General features: G+C 41.8%; 1 protein-coding gene and 1 long non-coding RNA gene across 5 annotated transcripts in view; one reads left to right on the forward strand and one right to left on the reverse strand.

The window, feature by feature from the left end:
* Positions 1-14,551, reverse strand: part of LOC116788153 — a 228,514-nt gene that overhangs the window by 67,727 nt on the left and 146,236 nt on the right. The gene's annotated exons all lie outside the window — the stretch shown is intronic.
* SYT9 (synaptotagmin 9) overlaps positions 7,171-14,551 on the forward strand; it is a 67,013-nt gene continuing 59,632 nt past the window's right edge. For all 4 annotated transcript variants that reach the window (XM_032690652.1, XM_032690650.1, XM_032690649.1 and 1 more), the window contains exon 1: positions 7,171-7,382. In XM_032690652.1, the coding sequence (XP_032546543.1) occupies positions 7,235-7,382 (148 nt within the window). In that variant the 5' untranslated portion in view covers positions 7,171-7,234. The remainder of the gene's footprint in view (positions 7,383-14,551) is intronic.

Consider the following 14,551-nt stretch of genomic DNA (forward strand, 5'->3'; position numbering starts at 1 on the left):
GTTACACTGCGGCCAAAGCACCATGTTCAGCTGTGATTCCTCCAACTCCTTCTTCCAGTGAATAAGAGGAGTTTGAACAATGCTATTTCTGTCATTTTTTCGCTTGGTAACAAGGCTGAGCCCAAGTCAGCTTTTATAAAATCTAGGGAGTTTTTCAGGATAAGTTGGTCTTTTTTTTTAAGGATAAGTAGTTTTCATCATTAGCCAGAAATTTGAGAAAAGGATCCCACCATCTTTACTCAAACCAACACTCCAGGAGCATTACCACAGGCAGTCCTGATTCAGACTGATACTTGGGAAGCATCTAACTGTAGGGACATGGGTTGTTCCCTGTAATTATAGCCAGAAGTATTCTGGTACTTGAAACAATGTACAAGTGTGTGCTTCAACTCTTGATTTGAATTCATGCTTGTGAGAAAACAGATTGCACACCCAACCACTTCTACATTTCCTACTTCAAGAATGCCTAGCAGAAAGCACATTCTTGATGCAATTAATTGACTATTTTTAAACAATACTGCCTTCTGGATTGACTCTAGCTTATTTGATTATATGTTAATCAGAACTAAAGATAAATCTAAAAGGAATAAAAATTTTCACCAAGCCACAAGGGGACTTGTGGATCTATTTTACTTGCAAACATTCCATCTGATCTGTCACCTAACTAAAAATGTGTTCTCGGTCTAACTACCTTTCAAAGAAGGTCATGACCACAGAAACACCAGCAATATCTGTTATTTGCAAAGCATTAATCTACCAGAAATCAAAAAAGAGTTTTCCCTTGGGTTGGTTGGGCTTGGTTTTTGTTTTTGTTTGTTTTGTGGGTTTTTTTAACTTATTTAGGCAAAGTTTCTGTTATCTTTTGAAGTTCAAGGATAAGGGACTACATCCTCCTCACTGAAAGCTGCTTTCTTAGCATTCTCTTACAAATCCATCATAAAACCACAAGACATTTTATCCCTTCTTTTGGTTAGGAAATGTTAACATGTAGCTGTAAGCAGCTGAGTGGAAATACATTAGCAAAAGCTTTCCTGCAGTCCACATTATGACTGAGCTCTTACATATTTACTCATACGAACTGTACCACTCGGTGAGATTGTCAATAAGAGTTAATTATATAAAGGTTCTACTAGACAGTATGATAACAATTTTCAGACTAATTTTTGTGGCAGATGATTTTGCTTTTTTGAACTAGGGGAAAAAAGTGCTTAGAGGTAACAGCATTTACTTTATTCAGTGGCTTTAAGGTTTGCTAAGCGTGATTCAGATTTTATATAGAGTCCTGAATATCAGCTAGACTCTTATAATTGTTTGGGTTTTTTTTTTTTGGACAAGCTACTTTCAGTCACATCACATCATCATTCCACCTTGCAGAAAATGGGCTCTATTGTTTAGGCATTTACAAACACTCAAATTGTACAAAGTTGGGGGGTTTTACTTATTGACTGCAGAAGGATAAAATACAGGACCAGCTCGCGTTATTGCTTGACTCCCACTAGCATGTTAATATATATAACAAACTTCATGGGTATATTTGGAACGAGCTAAGACATCCCAGTTTCAGGAGGTTCTTTTCCAATATCAAGCTTTCATCTTCCTTAAGAGCTTGGATATTTCAGCATGTGAAGGGAGGGTAGTAGAAACAGTGCCTCAGAAAAGAACAGTGTAATGGCTGTCCAGGTTAATGTAGGAACACTTATTCTTCTAACAACAGTCTACCAAGCAATGAAAAGGTCAAAACTTTTGCTCTTTATCCGTGAAAAACTCCAGCTGTTAGAGAGAAGACAGTGTTGTGTCTCCAACATAGTTACAATTATAGTGCAGTTTAGGGAACACACTTTGGCAGTAAAAGAAAAGCATCACAGGTGATGATTTGACTATTGGACCATCCTTTACTTGCAAGGTAAAACTGAAGCATTCCTTTGATTATGTCTGGGATATCAATTTCACTCTTTCACATCGTGTCTTCACATGTATTTTAAAGATTAAAACTTCAGTAATAAAAGCAACATCAACTGACAGGCTAACATTAAGGGAAAGTGTCATAAATAATACCCCATCAAGCAGGAAAAAAACCACCAGACCTTGGAAATCAGAAAAGATGGCTTCATACTCAGCATACTGACTCCATCAACTCTCATTGGACTCCCTTCAACATTCAGGTCCAGGGTTAAATTCTGATTTATAGTTGAACAGGTATATACAGAACTTCAGCTAGGAGGAGCTCAGTGTAACATGCTCACTAAGTCTCCTGGTAGCAGGAAGGTTCTTTGTGTGTTTATTTGCAAGACCAGAGAGCTGGTGTTCAGGGATGGAAAGCCAGACAAAATTGCAGCATCCAAAGGGGAGATAAAAACCACCAGCTGCAAAGACAGAACTTTAAATCCATGTGAGCAGTCAATAACAAAGACCACAAACCACAGGTTTGGGAATTCAACAATTCTCCCCAAGCTCAATTCACTCTCAAGACTGAATTATTCAGTAAACTTTTTTCCCGGTAGAGTTTGCAAAAGCTGTCAAGGAAGAGACTGTCAAATTGGAATTAAAGTCAAATCAGAAGAGCTGTGTTTTCCTCTCTCTTTTTCAAGTTTTAAGGAAGGTTTCTTAAGACAGATGAAAATAGCATATGACAAGCTACAGCACCCAGAGTACTCTCTCTTAACAATGTGAATGGTACAAAGACCAAGAAAAAAATGTTTATCTGCTATAAAGAGGTCATGAAAGTGAAAGAGCTCAGATTCATGTTACGCATTTCCAGTCTTCTGGGCAGTATCTTCTGCTCTGAACTTGCATCTCTTTCTCTTCTATAGGCAGTAAAGATTTGTCCAACAGCGACATGGGGAAAAAAACCAGCTGAAAAAAACCAACCAAAAAATCCCATTGATGAGCTACAGCAGACTCCTGTAGCTGTCTTGCTTTTTCTCAGAACCTTCATTTAGATAACTCATTCGTTATCTACACCCCTTCAACTGACTCCATAAGATGTAGCTGAGTCCCGGTTGTATCAGGACATTGCCTGTCAGATGTATATTCCTAATCCTCTAGTACAGCTTCTAGTGACACTTGATGGTATCTAAGAGATTTGACACACTTTTTCTCTGCCTAATGCAGGATAGACACTTTGCTCTTCCTTCAGGACCTGCTGTGAGAAAGCAACCTATCTACCATCATTCAGGAAACTCCAAAATGACATTTCATCCATTTTGACATGGAAGCAGCTTTACAAGCCTCCCTCAGAGGAAGGAACAAAGCTTTGTACTGTTCTAGCATTTAGCACTGGTTTTATGCATTATGCTTTAAAAATCTGAACAGATGTCAATAATTGACATGTGATATAAAATAAAAGGTCCTAAGATTTTATAAATATCATAATGAAAACACACCACCATCCCTTCTTTCATCACGGTATTTAACAGTGATCTCAAAATCTTCAAATGATGACATATTATTGGCTGTATCCAAGAACAGCTATTTTTGTATATTAACATTCTCAAAATGAGGATACCACCCTCCCTTTAGTTAAGTTAGTTAACACTAACTTGTTTCCATCTGACCTCTTGAAGTCAGTGATGAGTAAAATGCCCAGATGAGGGTATACCTATTTTCTAACTATCCTCTCATTAAAAGCAGTGCTAAAATCTTCTGTGAAGAACAACTAACTCATCCCAAGAATGAAGCTACTCAGAAAAGCATCATCTCACAAAAACTCAGTAGTAGTTACCCACATTTCTATTTCTTACATGTTCACCTAAGCACTTTCTAATTTTAGGCAGCATAAAAACATACACCCATTAAGAACAGAAGAGGAAGACTGAGAGTGAGGCAGAAAGTCTGGCACAGCCAATAACAGAAAGATTTGATAGATGTATCAGTCTCTGAACCTACAGCAGCATCTCCCTTCTCCAGCCTGGACTTCAGGTGACTGCCTTCAGCTCAATGGCACCCTTTAACCACAGCAATGTTTTCCTTGTTCTCTGTCTTTTTGTCCTACTCATTAATTACACATTCACACACCTTGACTTTTGGGGAAAAAAAATAATCTCGTTTGTTGTCTTTCACTGGTAACTTAGTAGCTCTATGTGTTTTCTTGATTTCCTGAAATACATGTGGCCTCATTTCTCCCTTTTGTTAAAGTACATGGTGAGCTTATAGCCACCTCTTTGTGGGCAAATGTAATTCAAGCAATTATAAATACAAATACTTGATAAGTTCTGGTTGGAGCATAGCCATAATAAATATTCTGATACAAGTTGCCTCACTTTCTTCTAGAAATGCATTCATTTCATGAACGCCTCATCTTTGAAGATGAATTCATTGCCAGCAATCCTTGTGCTACTGCCAGAACACTGGGGAAAAGCTTTATTTCAAGAAAAGAAAGAAGAACATGTCAATTGATAAAGACAGAGCTTTTGTAGGTCAAAGAGTTAAACTTATTCTGACTCTGTGTGTAGCAGGCTCGGGGATTTTTTTCCTGAGTACACTGTATTGTGTGAGGGTAGCTCTGAGCTAAACAGAAAAAAGTGGAGTTATAGTCAGTACAAGTTGTAACTCTCAAGATAAGGTTAATAAGAGCATCCCACTGCATCTTCAATGCCTTTCTGGGTGCACAGTTAATTAGTACAGCATTCACTAGGGATCTCAAACGTAACACAGTCCCCTGAATTAGGAAAATCTGCAGCTGACAAAAAGAGTAAACCCATCCCAACCAGGGGTGCCTGCAAGAAGAGAAACATGCAATCAACGATAATAAAATGGCAGATATAGTCTGGTTTTCACAAACAACCTCAGGAAGGAAATGTTGCACTTGCTTTGAGATACAGCTGATTACATTTACTGCTGCCATCTCCAGAGACATGGCCATTTGCTCACACAGCGCACTTAGAGCTCAGAGCTTTTGAGAATAGATGCCTTTATTTATGAGCAGTGATGTCCAAAGAGTTTCGTGGTCTCTCCTCCACCAGACTGAAAAATTTCCAACTCTAACCATCTGCATTACAAACATCTCAGCACCTTCAAATAGCTACTATTTAAAAAATGAAGCAAAATACTCTAGTTATAGGAGAAGGATAAAGAAATTAACACTTCATCACCAGGCTGTCCAGAGTTCACTCTGCAGCAAGCCTGAATCCCAAGCTAGTGATGAGCTTGTGGTCCCACAGGATAAAAACCACACTCTGGTAAATGCATTAATATCACTTTATAGTTGATATATTTGTCTATCCTGGACAGATCACAAGCTACAGAACAGCTCAGCCATCTTGGCCAGGGCCAAACTACAAAAATATAGCCAGATAATCTGCCCAAATGAGTCACAATGCACAAATTGTACAGTAATTCAAAATCTGGTCACACGTGATCACTGGACTAATTCAACTGTACTTCTCAGATATCTCTGTCAGTGGGTTTTGACAGCTCCTCTGTCTTTCCTCCTCTTCATGACATATCACCAGCACTGGCCAGGACTTGATTTTGTGTATACAGATTAAAAAGTTCCTGCCCCCAGAGAGCTTACATATGTATGAATAATTCACTACCCCTCTTGAAACTGTTTTTCCTTAAAAGACGTTCTGGTTTCTTTAGCTGTACCAAGTTCTTTAAATTTTACATCTTCTTTACTGAAGTAGGAAAAGCAGCAGGACTGCTAAAGCCTGATCCTTAGCGTGACTGACAGTGCCTCTCAAGAACTGTCTTTCTCCCTGCATGATTAGGGAAACAAGGCAATCACCTTGTTTTTTCCAGCACCAAGATATATATTTGTGCAGCATTTATTGAGACCAGTAGGAATTTTCCCTGTGCTTAGGTGTGAAAACATATACTGATGTCATCAAAACCTCTGGCCTTCAAAAATATGTCAGCAACTGTAATGTCTACATACTATTTTATTATCTATTGTTAATCCCTAATAACAACAAGCCAGCATGAATGAGTTGCCTGATTACTGATGGAATTATACCTGGCTTATACAACCATGATTACAAATATCATTTTTCTATTAAAAATTAGGGAGGAAAAACAATGCCTTTGAGACATAAGCAATGCTGCAAAAGCACTAGGAGACAAGTTACGCTAGTAAACAACTTTTCTTATTAACATCCACTCCTTTCCCAAAATACATCTTGTTTCAGTGACATACTTTTTTCTTTAAAATGAGAAAAACTTCTACTAGAAAATTATGCTATTTCTAGAACTGCTATCAGCAGTCTTTAAACAGTAGGCTGAACATCCACAGCAGTCTGAACTTTCTGAGCTCATCATGGCCTCTGATATTTGCTTAAACTATTATAAAAGGGAGAGAGAGGAAAAAAAATGAAGTTAAATGGAGCAGCCAGTTCTCAGCTTTTCCCCTTATGACACCCACCAGCCTCCCAGCCTACAAACCCAGAAAGCAAAGCAGCACCTTAAGAATCTCCTACTTGTCAGGATAAACATGCCTAATGGCAGACATCTCCTCAGCCCCCACCTCCTCCGGGAAAGGCTCTCCTGCCCTCCCCTCAAGCTATGGCTGGGTCTCAGGTGCCTGAGGTTTCTCAGCCGTGCTTTTAACTCTTTTTAAGCCCTCGATCAGCCAAGCCAAAATATGAATCTGCTGAAGGAAGATCTCCGTTCTGTCCAGGATACATTTTTCGCTTCCCAGGGCTCCCTACTGCGAGGGGCGCGGGGGCAGAGAGGCATTTCCAGGCGATTAGCTGAGCGAGCGGGATAATTCCCGGGCAGGAGCGGGCAGCGAGACGCAAGGGCACACGGCACGGGACAAGCTGTCGGAGGAGGGCCGGGCCTGCCCAGCGATGGGGAGGGGGAGGACGGGGCGCTGTCCGTCAGGACCCGCGCCCAGCAGCGTCCCTCGCCAGCCCCTGCGCCGCCCCTGAAGTTCCCAGAGGAGCGGACGAGCTCGGGGGGTGCCGGCCGCGCATCCCGCGGGCCGGGGCGGGGGACAGACCTGCCCCCCGGGGCGGAGAGGGGCGCGGCGGCCGCTCCCGCCGCCGGCAGAGCTGCGCAGCGCGGCCCCGCCGCCGCTCCCGCCCCCGCGCTCAACTGGTGGGACCCCCCGGTCCGCCCCCGGCAGCGGCGCGGGGGGAGCGGCGGGGCGGCCCGGCCCGGCCCGGCCCGGCGGGGCGGGCGCCGCTGGCTGGGGATGCGGGCGGCGGCCCGGCGGCTGCAGGCGGGCGGCGGGCAGCGGCGCGGCGCCTGACCGCAGGGCTCCGCTCCGCTCCGCTCCCGAGGATGCTGCGGGGCGATGCCCGGCGACAGGGAGGACGAGATCTGCCAGAAAGCGCTGCAGCTGCTGGCCGAGCTGTGCTCCGTCGGGGCGGTGGAGAACGAGAACTGCCGCGATTTCATCTACTACCTGCGGGACAGAGCCCGGCCCCGCCTCAGCGACTCAGGTACGGCCGCCGCCCTCGGGGGCGCGGGCACCGGCGGCCTCTCCCGGCCCCGGCTGCGGGAGGAGGGCGAACGCCCCCCGGCATCCTTCGGCGGCCGGGCGCCGCGGGGCGAGGCCTGCCGGCGCGGCGGGGGCTGCCCGGAGCGAGCGGCGGCGGAGCGGGGAAGGTGGAGGGAGGGATGCTCCCGGGAACGCGGGGCTGGCGGGGAAATTTGCCCGGCGTGGCCGGGGGAGGACGCTGGTCCGGGCTCTGCTGCGCCCGACGCTGGGTTGCAGCGCCCGGTGCCGGGGGAGATGCGGAGCCCGAGCCCGCAGCGCTGCCCGAGCCCGTGCGAGCAGCGGGTGCGGCAGCGCGGGGGGCGGGCGGGCAACTTTCGGCCGCCGCCGCTCACCCGGAGCGGGTCGGAGCCGCCCTGCCCGGCGCTGCCGCGGCTCTGCTGCAGTGCCCGGGGGCCCGGGGCTGCCCTTGTGCTCCCCTGGCCCTCCCGGCGCTCCGGGGTTAAGCGCAGAGGAGAAGGGTTCATAGCCCGGTGTAATTGGAGCGCGATTTAACCTAACTTCCCAGTTCTGTGCGTTAGAAGCTAAGAAGACTGTTCCTCGCAATTCTGTAGGTACAAACACAGGTTATGGGGCTTACAAGGTGTACACCGGGTGGTTTTGTGTGTGTATGTCAGGATTATGGTTGCCTTTTTGCATCTTGGCATAACGCTCCTACTTAAAAAACTTTAACTTAAGGAAGCTTTCTCGTAAGAAAGCTGAGCTCCAGCTGCACAAAAACGTGGAAAGACTGAAGATGTGCCGTATGTTTCTGGCCATAAGGGAAAGGCAAATTGCAGTTTAAAGTAGGAGCTTATTATATTTATTTTTGCATCGAGATGGGTTCGCTCGATGTGAGGAGAAATTTAGAGTGTTAAAAAAGAAGTTGATAAACGTTTGCAGTACTGGGAAGCCGTGCTGTTAGATCAGCTGGTCATCGCAGCACAGTATTCATTTCTTTATTATTCTCTGAAATAAATCTGTTCACTTAGTGTAGGGCAGTCTAATGACACTATTCTTAAGTGGTTTTCTGTGATTTGGTGAGTCTGAAGTAACATTCAGTGCAACTTACTGACAAATCCTTGCACATGCCAAAAGGCCTGGATGAAAGAAGTAAAACTAAGAAAAAAAAATTTGAGGGGGAAAAAAAATCTGCTACCACAACAAATGAATAAGGAATTTTCCATCATTCAGTTCACTTGCATCCAAAGCTATTTACAGCCATTCTAGCTTTTCACTACTTGAAATATTCAAATTGAAGTGATTCATGCAATGTTTGATAAGGATTCTTTGAAAATAGGCAAACTTAATTGTTGGTTCATATAGGCATATTTAATTTGTTCATATAAGCAATAATTTTTGTGACAGACACCTGTGATTTTCAGTAATTTTCATCTACTAAAGGATCAATCACATATTTGTATATCAGGTCATGATTCCAAAAATGTCTGCTTAAATCAGTGCTCACTTTGGATACGAAACTACTTGAAATGCATATGGAGACTCTAACCTCAGCTACTTGGATAACAGCTTTTCAAATTTCTTTCAGAAGCTACCTGCTTTTTCTCCATCAGCCTCAGGCAAAAAGAGTACCTGGCATCTGTTGGAGAGCATTTTTAAAGCATGGTGAGCTCAGGAAAAATGTATCACCTCTACCTAAAGATGAAAAAAATGTGTATTTATTTCTACCTGTTTTGCTTCGACTGTTATTATACAACAGCCTTCCAGTATTGTTGCAAACCTGCTCGATTACACAGAGCAGCAGTCCCTAACCTTCGCCAGCCAATGTGCAACAACAGTGAGCAATTATGCTGCAGGCAGCATCTTCCTATTGGCCTCAATTTTAACATTTTTATTTTTTTGCAGCTGCAGCCAGTCTCAGAGGGTCTAGCAGGCAACACGTTATCCATAAGCCCTGACTTGGAAAGCGCTTCCGTAAGGTAGCAATGTCAGGAATTTATTAATTTACCTAGTCTTATATTTCTTTGATTAAAATAGATATATTTTCCCAGTGAACTGGCTGCCCATGTGGTTTGTTTAGCTGGTCCTTAGATGTGATGGTGTGGCCTGTAAGAAGGCAGTGTACACGACTTCCAAAACGAAGCAATAGGATTCACAATCAAAGGGCAGTACACTGACCAAATCCAGCCTGCTTTGTGTAGTGAGTTTCATTGACCTAACAAGAGCAAAATGGCCTTAAAAAGCCCTGGCAGCTGATGCATTCCCTTTCCAGCCTCTAGTGGTCTAAGCATAGGGATGTGAAGAAAACTCGTGCTGAAAGACAGCATCTCCTTGGCAGACCTGGGCAAAAGATGAAGCTATCCTGGTTCCAATTTGCTGCCCCCCAAGGTGTGAAGGTGATGTGCATTAGCCAAATTGAGTAACTTCCTTTTAGGCCACCCAAAAGAGCAGTGTGTACAACTGAGCTGAGAAAAGTGCAGCCAGAAAACACACACGTAGTTAGGTTTTGCATGGGGGGAAATGCATGGGGAAATCCTTACAAAAGTTCTTCTGAAATAAAAGTGGCTACTTGCCTAAATCCAACAACATGGTGGATATAGATGATTTTGCAGCACTTTGATTGGAGCCATTCATGTATGTTGGCTCTGTCCCCTGTCAGTATTTAGAAAAATCAAGCTCTTACAGAGGGAGATAGTGAGCTGAGGGGTTGCTGAGCCTGATAGGAGTGTTTGTCTACAAGCTCAGCCTCCCGGCACCCCTCAGTCCCAGCAGGGAGCAGCCAGATCCCTGGAGATCCACTAGTTTCTTGCCTGATATCTGATGCAGTTGGCTTTGTGGCTTCCCGCTGTCTGAGGCTTTGGTGTGTGACTCAGACCAGGAGGGAAGAGGACAGGGACAGGAGGGGACTGGATGCCTGTGGTATGCGCCACATCTTTATTTTTCATGTAATTTGCCCTGTTGTGGGAAGCCTTGCACGTGCTTCGAGCATGAGTTTGAAGTCTAATGAGTTCTGGGTTTAATGCGCTGGTCCACTGGATATAAAGGGTGACATGGGTGAGTCAGATTTTAAAACTCTTCAGAAAACTAAAGATGCAAATTAGTCATTTAGTGAAAAATCTTCAATTAGTTCAATAAGAGGTATAAGTCAGAGCAACCTTGAAAATCCCAATAGGCATCCTTAAGCATTTCAGTACTTTAATAAGCTGACTCGTTTTCTGTTCCACTGTAAAATGTCGATAATATTTCGGTATCACAGAAGGGTTTTATGAGGGTAAATTGCAAAGTCTGAACACCTCAAGTATGTAAAACATTCACAAAGGAGAGTCACGTGGACCTCTTGGAGATGTTCAAGTGAAAACTGTGTTTGTCATATGGACGTTTGAAAACAATCACTCAAGATCACGTAATATCGCCCCACCACGACACCAAATAAAGTAAATATTGTAGATGAGGAATGGAAGTTCCTTGAGCAGGAGAATTATATTAGTGTGTAAAAAATATCAAAAACCAAAACAACAAAAAAAAACATGAAGGCAGAAAACCTTAATGGAGAGGCTAACCATTAAAAGAGGAATTAAGACAGAGAAACTGCTTATGAAGGGTTAAAAAAAAGTACAGCCATTAATCATAATTAATTCTAATTAATTTTGTAGCAGAAAAAATGAATAGAAATAAAAAGCAAAGTTTGTTCTCCTTTTCTGTTGTGTTGGATAGCACATCTTGAGGATGAGCCAGTAAGGTCTTAAAATATTCTTAATTATGTTCTTTAAAATTGACTAATAGATGCTAAAACAGAATACATGATGAATATTGTGGGTATGGTGATGGCCATTAAGCATAAAGTATGCTACAGGTCGTAAGTGTGAGATCAATATTGTACAGTAACAGAAAGTCAGATTTTAGTATTTGATGGAGGTAAAGATAGTTGACAATCAAGAAATTAAAAAATGTGGGCATGGAAATGGGGTGGATATTGAAGACAAAATGTACAAGTAAGTGCAGTTATGGTCTTGCAGTGGAATTTGAGAATCTTATGAATCAGTACTTTTTTTTTTTTTTCAGTCTATACTTTTGACTTCAGGAAAGACAAAAGTACAAAGAAACAAAAAAGCCTAACAGGTTATATGTGGCCTCCAAACCCACTGCTGGAATGTGAGAGCCACGGTTTTCTGTGGAGAGGATCATTCTGATAGAGTGGTCATTCCTTAGAAAGCTAATACTTGCAATTAAATATTATTCCAGCAAGTTTCCCTTTAATTCAGAACTGAGTTTAAAAACAAAACCTGTCTTCAGAAAGTAGTTTAACTTCTTAGAAGGGTATTTTTAAATTTTTGTAACTCAAATTACTCACTGATTCATTCCCTGCCTCACCCCCCCAAGTATTCCAGGGACACATCAAGCTGCAGAGTTTCATCAAGATGCTAAGTACATCTAGATTTATCTAGATAAATGCAAAAAGCATTTACAAGTTGTAAAGACATGAAAAAGATCTGAGTGGGTGAAGTAACTTTCAGTATGTTTGTTATTTTTATTTTACTCACTATGAGCCGTTGCTTTCCGTATTTTTAATTTGTTTCTCCTGCGAAAGAAATGTAAAATGCAGCTGCTCCAAATTGATAGTATTCTGTGTGTCATTCCAGTGCAGGAGTCTTTGCAGGACAGAGGACAAGTATGAATCATAGTCACTGACATGAGGTCGAATGAGTGAACATATGTGAGGCCCAAATTCCTCTGGGTTTCGAGAACCAAAGTGCTGTTTCAAGAGTTGAAAAAAACCCACCACACTGATGTTATGTGTTTTAGACTGAAAATATGTGCTCTTTTTCTCTTTTGAAAAGTCAGGAACAAGTTTGAAGCAGGCAGAAATAATTCCTTCCTGTTGCTTGTGTTCTAAGATGCTCTGCTAGCTCAATTCCCTTTGAACAAAGAGGCTCTCAGAGATTTTCCTGTCATACTGGAAGAGTTTAGTATTGGTTTTCCTTGGGAAATCTGTCTAAAACAGATAACTAAACTTTGAAACAAACTGTAGAAAAGAGCAAATTATGTTCAAAGTAAAGGGACTAGCTGTGTGCTTAATAATGGTTTGAAGGTAAATTAATTTTAATAAAAGTAAATTAAAGACTATAACTGCACATAACTTTTTCCTAGAATATATTTTTGTTTATAGGTAACCTAAAGTTGTATAGATGTTTAAGTTAGGATTTACACTTGAAAATGAGAGAAAAGGAAGGCTACAAACATAATTCTTAGGATAAAACTGAGCTTTTGTGAGGCTGCAGCATAGTCATGTTAAATACTCTTCAGACACGAAAGGACAGATCCTTGCAGTACTGAAATCGCTTTATATTTTTTCAGTAGTGCAAAGCAACTGCAGTGTTCTTTAGCAGTACTTTTAACTTGAGAAGACAAATGTGAGCAGGTTTTCTGCAGTGCCTCTGCCCAAGACTCAAGGCCGGTGCTGTCCCATGGCTGCTCTTGGATGCTGTGGGGAGAAGGGCAAGTTTCAGTCTATGGGGAAAAGCCAAGAGAAAGGTGGCCTCCAGCCCTTCTTGGTCTCTGCATCCATATTCTGTAGACATGTGGAAAGGAAGAGCTTTCTGGGGCTTCCATTTCCATTTTGGTTTTACTTCTCACTTTTATGGGAATTATACCAAATGTCTGTTGTTTACAGTCTGCCCTTATGCACTGAAACTATAATATAACAATATTTTATGCTGTGTTAAATAGCCTGATGCCAGCTACACCCCTTTGTGTTTAACAGAGAAAAGTATGTTTACTCATATGTGATATATATAAAAATAATGCTTATTTACTGCAGTCATTGCAAGCCCATTTGTGAAGTAATACTAAAAGTTAAAGTAACATACTAATTGAATCAGAAATCACTTATCACTACAGTCATCACACAATTTATGCATTCCTCTTCCAAATGTGCAGTGAACATTAAGGAAAATGGTTATTTTGAATTGTGAGTAACAAAAATATATATATAATTGAAAATAACCTGAAGAGTAATGACAAGAACATCAGCCTTTGAAAATTAGGATGGCTAAATAGCATACAGTCTGTCTTACACCTGAATTCCCATCTTAAATGCCAGTTTTGCTTGTGAGGAGCAGTAGGCTAAATTTAGTCCTTATACATACAAACTCTTTTTGCCACTAAAACTTGGTCACTGCATTTGTCATAGCTCTTATTTCAGTGGGATTTGCACGTTGCTCCTTGATGGGAGGGGAGAGGGGAAAGAAGTTAGCTAATTATACTTTCCTATGGATTATCCATAAACTTTCTGCAGGCAACAGTTTAAATTTGGCACCCAAAGCTCTGATGACTTAGAAGAGGTGTTACTGTAATGGATTTATGGGTCATTAATTCCTCAAAAAACATGACCCTCTGTTACAGTAATTCTGTTTTTCAGTACTGGTAGAATTCTGAATTGTTACATATTTGTGTGATCCATATATTTAGTGACCCAAGTACAAATGATCAGCCACATGTTCCCCCAGACAGCTTTCCGGAAGATTCCTTTCCAAACTAATTTGTGTGAGTTTAATTACACTGACAATTCAGAGACCTAGAAATGTAAATCCAAAATTATTGCTGTCATAACAGCAGATTCAGTTAAACTCAGTCTTGAGGGTGTGCAGCGCTCTACGAACTTTGGTGCGTAATATGTAGAGGTTGAACATAAACTGCAATTTATGTATTTATGTTTAAAAGCACATTGCTATGTTTTAGTTCTTCCTGCACTGAAAATAATGATCACTGTTGATTTAGTGAAAAACTGTACTGGAAAATGTTGCACTGTGCATCTTTTGCTGTATTTTGTCATTATTTTAAGCTCTTCTGTGGCTTTATTTAGCCCAAAGAGATAAAGAGAGATTATTTTGATGTAAAGCTTTCATATTGCTAACAGGTCCCTTTCATACTGCTAACAAAATTTTAGTCCAAGGGATAAGAATTTAGAAATAATTAGTTACAGATGAAAGGAATTTCCATAAAAATGCTCTCAGTTGCAACTTAAAAAACCTGCAATTCCTAAAGTTCATCCTCTGACAAGATAAATCTTTTTTGCATGTTTTGTAGTACTGTTAAGTAATGAATACTTGATCCATTTATTTGGAGAGTAGAGAAAAAAGTGTTATGTATAACAGGTGGTGGCTTGCACATTTG

The sequence above is a fragment of the Chiroxiphia lanceolata genome, chromosome 6, assembly GCF_009829145.1.
Source record: "Chiroxiphia lanceolata isolate bChiLan1 chromosome 6, bChiLan1.pri, whole genome shotgun sequence".
Taxonomy (NCBI): Eukaryota; Metazoa; Chordata; class Aves; order Passeriformes; family Pipridae; genus Chiroxiphia; species Chiroxiphia lanceolata.